Genomic DNA, 7,980 nt, shown 5'->3' with positions numbered 1-7,980 from the left:
CCAAGAAAAATGAGGATGACCTTTCTAAAAAATATTCCTCTCAAATCATTTCGATGCAATATTCAAAAAATTTCAATGTGTGGAGAGATAGAAAAGAGCTTTGCAATGAATCCTTTCGAATTGAAATGGGAGATCGGGGAAACGAAGAACAGTAATATTAAAAACGATGTGACTTGTCTAATTTCACATATGTGGCAAATTAATTAGCGAATAATACTTTCTACAGGAGCCTAGTGGGTTGTTTAAAACTCATTGCCATCGAATGCATTCATGATAGACATGTACAATCTTAATAGGAAAGGTATCAGCTTTATTTAATATCTGTATAGGGTATTCGTACATGTTGCCTTACGAAATGGTGTTTTAGATTGTTTTGTAAATGAGCTTGCCATCACCAACTGCGTTTGAATTATCATGGTTTGCGAGAAGAATATCATTTTTGGAAGGTAATATTTGTCTTTTAAGAAGACTTATAGCAATATACCTGTATAAATCCACGTGTAACCTGTGAAAACCCAATGCACTTTTCTTTCTGAGACCTTGACATGATTAATTTCTAAATTCAATACTTTAAAATTTTTTCCTTTCACCAGGGGTCATTTTTGCGTCAGATGTATACATAAACAAAAAAGAATGCAATAGAAAGTACACGTTAGTGATGTGTCGCTCGCAGAAACCCCAAAAGGCTTGTTTTATCCCTTCAGTAGTGGATGTAAAAGTAACACAGATATTGAAAATATCAGGATATTTGATTGACATCTGTGGTTTTATGACATATGGTTTTATTAATTTTGAGCACTTTTGATGTTTTAGAGATAATAATACATTAGAAATACTCTTATTCCTCCTGTTTAGACACCACTGCTGAATCTGACCACAGTGCGATGGTTGAGCGTTTATTGTTCTAGTATGAGTGTGGACATTTTGTGGAATTACCTTTCGTAGTCAATATCAAATTTCAAGTTAATTCGCCTCCGTGTATTGCCATAAATTAATGACTGTATTGGATGTTCTCGAACACTAGCTCCTATATTTAGCAGGGGACCAGGTGACAATGGCAAAGGAACTTGCTCGGAAATCATTGTTGCCAGATCGTGCACAGGTGCAAAGGGTTGTCTTCTTTAATATAAAACCATAAAGACTAGGCAAATTTTATAGTAATCTGTCTGTCTAGTTCCATCCAACGTGTATATATCACTTTGTGCGATTCACCGCCCTCTGCATAAACTGGCCCACTTCTGAAAGAGTAACCTACTTGTACCTGCCTTCCAAATCCAGTGTGCAGGAAATATTTTCAGTGTTCATTTAAAGAAGCTATTCCGAAGAGTTTTGTCCAAAAACCAGTATTCGCTAATATAAATTTTCTTTATTTACCAAGATATCAGATGCATATCTTGTAAAATATCTGTGTCAAAACTTTACTGAACACGCTGCAATTGGGCTGCACCGATTACTGTAAAGATTTATTGCTTATTTATTGTTAAAGTATACTTTAACCGTTATAGATATAATTAAATCATTTGAAGTGAGCTTAATAAGTAAAACTGGGCTTATCGAGACTGACGTAAGTTGTAGGCATGGAGGTAGATGAGATAATTTCACCTCTATGGCCTAGGTAAGGTATTGCTTTGGATCGATGTATCGGTAAATTAAGGTGTACTTTTACAAACATTTGCCACTCAGACATTTCAAAACAGACCTATATATATATATATATATATATATATATATATATATATATATATATATATATATATATATATATATATATATATATATATATATATATATAATGCAAATCATAAGACACATGCATCAGAATTTGAAGTACATGTCGGCCTATATGGCCTTCCATAGAATATAGTCCTATATTTGTCGGATATGTGATCCTCAAAAAACCGTTAAGATCGCTTTTTCTCCGTTGGGATCTCCTAAGCGTGTACAGTTATGAGCACTCTCCAACGTATAGTTTCGAAAACAGGAGCGTATTACTGAGTAAGGACTGACGTAAATGTTTGCCAACAGGAACATAAATCTGGGCATCACTTACACCAAATCCATGTAGCTTCTACATAAACGTAAAAACCTTTGTACAGAATTTAACTGAGTGTAACCTCTACTATTTACTGTAATAAAATTTACTCCAAAACTTGAGAAAATTTTAAAATTTCTTAACTTTGAGGAACTTATAGCATGTATCGATTTTAAATGATATCATGCGAACAGACGAGACTGATGTTTTGCGAAGGGTAGTTAGTTGGGCTTTTCTACAATAACGGCAAAAAGTTGACAGGATATATTTTTTTATTGCGAAAACATTTCTGTGCAGCCATTTTAATTCTAGCACACATAAATAAGTTGATCTTGAAATGCGGTTTTTCTGATTTATATTCAGAATCAGGACGACTCTTAGTCACCCTTTGGATAACCATTACAACAACCAGTGGATTCGCAAACGGATTTGAATGGATAGAATTAACGATTCTTTAAAATTTTGAAATCTACAACACAAAATCATTACACTTTTCTATTTAAGAGAATTACATCACCACACAAACCAAAAAGCTGGTGATTTAGAAGTAGGAATAGGATTTAGTTGGGTAGGAATATTTGATTGGGTTCGCGTGATCTTAACGAGATGGTTCAACATTCAATGATGCAACGTAACAGGCTTTCCATTAAAATGGACGTCTGTGGTCAACAATCATAGTGCCAGTTTCCAAAGTTAGGTTTACCTTCGTTAGTGACACGTAACACAACAAGTTTAAGGAAAGAGGTTATAAGAAAGTATATAAGATACAAAATTAGAACGGAATCAGGCAAAGAGAAGCAGTCAACAGTTTTCTATGATGTTGGAAAGACCTAAGGATTGCTCCAGGCGAATGAATTAAATCAGTGTCTAAAGCGTGTACGATGCTAGTATATAAGTTGCCGACAGACAAAATACGTATCTCTGAGCTTTGATTGCAACTGTTCATGTATCCATCGTAGCGATTTAATTCAAAACGATGAATATAAAACCCCCTAGACCAGGGGTTAAGCGGAAGGAGACACAATTATAAAGTGAAGTTCTAAAGATTCGGGGCGCTCTGTCCACATTAACTTACAAAATTATACTAATTGTACAGCAAAACTGAAGAAACTTAGAGTGAAACCGATTGATGGAATAGCCTTAACTTTAAAGCTGTTCCCGGAATATTTCGATATTCACTTTAAAATATCACGCTGATTGTTCCGGGAATATTTCTGGGGGGTCAATCAATTCTCCAACAGCCTTCGGCAAATCTCTGTCGAATCTTTGCTGTATATCGAATTTTGGGCAAAGTCGATAATCAATGTCGATTGTTAAATTATTGAGTTCTCTAATACATACCTAACATCACGTATAACACGTAAGTGATTATGTATGGGATTGTAGGTTAAATGTGATGATAACACAGCATTTTGAGTATTTCTAGACAGTGAAGTCCAAAAAAATTGCAATTAACATCACTACTTTTTTACCTAGTTTTGCTTGAGACATGGTGCTATGGGGCGTGTAAATTGCTACTATTTATGTATTTACATTAACAGTTAGAATAAAACCCTGACTGAAGTAAACTGACAAGACGTCGTATTTCACCGATTACGTGTGACCATTTGCCAGCTATCACACTGTCGTCGCTGCTCTCATTTTGCTCTCCATACTGTACGCCTTTAAATACATTAATCTCGTGACAGAGTTCGGGATGGAAGCGACAACGTGACATTTTGTGGACATACGGGTGATATTTATCCGATAACGTATGGGTGCTGCACTTGCACGCTTTGTCCTAAATGAAATATCACGATGGTATTTTGACCTAATCTCACCCTTTTGCCCGAAGTTAGACTAAATGTGATTTCAATAGCTCAGCATCAAACATAAAAAAACCCTCAAAAATGTAGAGCTTTTTTAGAAAGTCAAAATCGACCTTCGGGTAACACTGATGGGGAAAAGATCGACAAAATTTTGCGATCGTGAGCAAGTGTGACCAGCTGGAAGTCAGAACGCATTAGATCGACGAAACTGGATATAACTGCGTGCTTTTACCGCTGAAAAGTATAACAACACCGAGCAACATCGAGCAACAGCAAAGTCAGCAGCCGTTGGTGATCGCAGGTCCGCATAGATACGAACCAGAGCCGGGTCGTACATGTATGCTCTCGCATGCTTTAAGTTGTTTGTCAAACACCCAATTGCTTTCATTGGGAAATTTGATTGACCCTTTACAGACACGGTAGATCACAAACACCAAGAGCAACGACTCTTTGTGCAAAGATTTTTTTGCAGAATCCTTATAGGAAAGCCGGTGGTGTTAATCCTTCGTTCTATTTCAGTGTGAATGGACTTCATTATTACACAAAACGCTACCCTATAAAGCGTCACTTTTATTATTATTATCTTTTTTGGGGGTATATTTTAAGTTTAATGCAACAACTTTTATTATTAATATAGACAGACTAAACGTTTATGATGCCTGAACCTCTGTTCCACAGTTAATTGTACAAGCGTCCGCTTTCGCTTAGATTGGTTTATGTGGATTATGAAGATTACTGCTCTAAGACGTACCTTTTTCATATTTATGTTTCATAGATTTTACGAGAAAGTGTAATAAATCAGCGAACGAGAAAAGACCTGGGCCCGTATTCATAAAGATTCTTAAGATTTAGCTAAGAATTTACACTTAAGTATAGAAGTTACTCTTAGCTAAGAAAATATTTAAGAATGCATTCATAAAATTTCTTAACACGATTCTTAGAGAAGAAAATACTTAAAAAATAAGTTTTTCTCAAACGCGTGTCCCGTAGCAACGAGAGAGGTCTCTAATAATAAAGATAATTTTGGTACATCATAATGTCACGTAAGCAGTAGACGACATTTCGATGTAAACACAATCTGACATGGAGAAAAAAAGGAAAAGAAAGCCGAACTGGTCAAACGACTAGTGTTTGAGCCTCGCCAATTACATGGCACAATACAAGGACATACTGAGAGGCAAGCTGGGTCCAGGATTGACCTCAGAAAAGAAAAAAACTACATGGAAGTTGGTGACGGACAGGTTGAATGCCTCGTTAACAGCCGTCAAGCGGTCACAAGAAGAAGTGGAGAAAAAGTGGCACAATATTTTCTCCCAAACCAAATCGGAAATCTCGGCCTGCAAGAAAGCGCAGTGTGCGACGGGTATGTAAACTTAAATTATTTTATGTAAAATATTTAATTGGAATAGTGTAACGGTATTTCATAATTATAAGATTAGACCAAGTCTCGCTAAACTTTAGTTTTGGGAGTTATTTTCTAAATAATCAACCGTCGAAACTGCCTTTGAAAACTAATCCAATTCAACCGTTTGTACCCGGAATTCGAGAGCTGTCGGTTCGATTATCTCTCATAAATGCAGCTAAACATTGACTAGGATTTAAACATTGCACTAAAACAAAAATGGCACACAGTATAATTAAAACCATAGTTCTTACTTGAAATTGAGGGTGCACTGGAAAAAATAATATTGCAAATGATCAAAGTGAACGACACATTAAATTAGGATGATGAACTTGGCCTTTATTGACTAGATTTTTGTAAAGTGAGTGAAAGCAGTTCATTTATTAATCTTAAGAATATTTATGTACGAGGGAAACTGATTTATTTAAATTAAAATGCAAATGTAGGTACTTCTCCAAACTGTGGACACTAGATGTAAAATTATCAATGAGCCAGATATCATTTTTATACCAAGCACTACCACAGCAAAAAGACTCATTCAAATAGACCTATATTTTGATTCATGTCATAAATGAAATTTTAGAATATGTGAGGATTAATCTAATAACCAAAACATTGTTAAGTATGGCATAAAACAAATCATGGGGCTGCCGTGGCTCAGTTGGTTAGCGCGCTATGACCTGGGAGCCTCTCACCAATGGGGTCGCTGTGAGTTCAAGTCCAGCTCATGCTGGCTTCCTCTCCGGCCGTACGTGGAAAGGTCGGCAGCAACCTGTGGATGACCTTGGGTTTCTCCCATAATGCTGGTCGCCATCGTATAAGTGAAATATTCTTGAGTGAGCGTAAAACACCAATCAAATAATTAAAATAAATCAAAACAAATCACTTTCTGTGTGTTACATAAACAGTGATTTATGCATCATATTCACCTAGCAAACAGACCATTTAACCTGCCCCAACACTTGCACACTTTTTATCTTCTCATGTGTTCATGTTCTCAATGTCAACTTTCACTGAATTGAAAGTTCAAAGGATTTTTCATAGTAATTTTTTTTTTGCAAGTTGACTGGTAGTACATAATTGTTACTTTGAAACATAATCTTTATTTATAACAAAACCTATTGTCAAAATCATTGAGTGCATCATCAGCTGTAAGTCTAAAATGATATGAGATCAAATACAATGAAAGATCTTATTATTTGGGCATATACTATTTTATTTTACGGGTGGAGGACCATCACTAAAGCCATTAAGTGCTATAGCTGAGGTGGTAATGTTCGTTCTAGGGGAGAACAATGTTTGTCTTGGGGGAGTTGGTGATGGCATAGATTCCACCTAAATTCAACTTAATGAATCTCAGTAAGTAATTTTTCTCAAAATGCAATGTGCAATGATGTGCAATTAAAATGAATGAGTAAATTTGGTATTTATCACAGTGCTTCAGATATATGTTGTGTTAAGCAAGTTTAAAAAGTTACTAAATCCAATTTTGGTTTTCTCAAAATAATTACTATGTTTTATTCAACTTGAGTTGTATCTGTTGTTTAAAAGTTCCACCAACTTAAGTTTCTTTAAAGGGCCAGTTATAGTTCTATAACTGTATTCTTGATATAGTATGTATGTTTTGTATAGAAAAATGTATATGTCTACATTTCAGCACAACTGACATACCATACTTTCCACCAGCACCTTTGCCCATCACATATTTGGATGCTCGCCCTAGTGCCAGTCAGGCAGTGGACATCACCCACCTACAGGCTCTAGTGGAGGTACCTTCACCTGGCGCACCAGTGGTTCAGCATGAAGCACTTCCAAACCCAAGCAAGGCCGAGATTATTTAGGACCTTAAGATCCAAAAACTCAAACTTCAAATTCAGTGTTATGAAATGAAATTGCAAGAAAGAAATCAAGAAGAATAAATTTAATGAAAATATTGTGCCACTTTTACTGCATTTCTCCCTCAGATCCTTGATGTTTGTGATAAAGGCATTTAGCATGTCTGTCACTACTTCCATGTAATATTTTTCTTTTCCAACTTGCCCATAAAAATGTGCTTGTATTCAGCCATGTATGTCTGGTGAGTCTCTTTCACTTCAGGTTTGTTCAGTTTGGCTTTCTCTTCTGTATTATATTAGTTTAACGTGCAATAAAGGGTGTATTCATTTACCATGGGCTTATGGAATAAATTTATTTTTCCTGTCAGGTACTAATGAATGCCGATAGGAAGCAACACAGCTCCTGAAATATTGGCCCTCTGTATGTAAACAAATATGTATTTGAATAATTGTAATATCAGATATTATTAGCATTTTTGAAGTATAATTGTACAGCTAAAATACCCCAGGGGAAAATCAGCTGAGTCTTAGCCTTAAGCTCTCTTGTCAAGATCATAGTGCTTCAGCTTTGAGGATGTGAGTGTAAACCTGGATTCTGCCATTTTATTGCAGATAATGTCTGACAAATGTCAGCCAGTAACTTGTCACTTAGCTTTGGTGTCCTTGGATTACAACACTTGCAATCGTAGCATAAGGACAGTACAATTTAGACCTGTTAATAAAATGACTAAGAAAGAAATGGTGATATGCAATACAGTTTCAGATAATTGATGTACTGACTGTGGAACCGTCAGTACTGAAACTGCAGGAAGTATTGTCATCTAGTATTGATCAAGCTCGGGCAATTAACATTAACTGAACAAGTGATGTGATCCAGTGTTGCTTGCCCAGGATATAAACTGG

General features: G+C 35.8%; 1 protein-coding gene across 1 annotated transcript; it reads left to right on the top strand.

The window, feature by feature from the left end:
- Window positions 1-1,577: 1,577 nt before the first annotated feature.
- LOC135465984 (uncharacterized) lies at window positions 1,578-7,280 on the top strand. The gene is given in 6 exon segments (XM_064743367.1): window positions 1,578-1,615; window positions 3,891-3,923; window positions 4,938-5,203; window positions 5,593-5,603; window positions 6,432-6,539; window positions 7,084-7,280. Coding segments are annotated over 6 exon segments (534 nt in total). The 3' UTR covers window positions 7,162-7,280.
- The last annotated feature ends 700 nt before the right edge of the window (window positions 7,281-7,980 follow it).

Source organism: Liolophura sinensis, chromosome 5 (assembly GCF_032854445.1).
Source record: "Liolophura sinensis isolate JHLJ2023 chromosome 5, CUHK_Ljap_v2, whole genome shotgun sequence".
NCBI lineage: Eukaryota > Metazoa > Mollusca > Polyplacophora > Chitonida > Chitonidae > Liolophura > Liolophura sinensis.
Note: the sequence above shows the minus strand (reverse complement) of the source record. Positions and strands in the feature narration are given on the sequence as shown.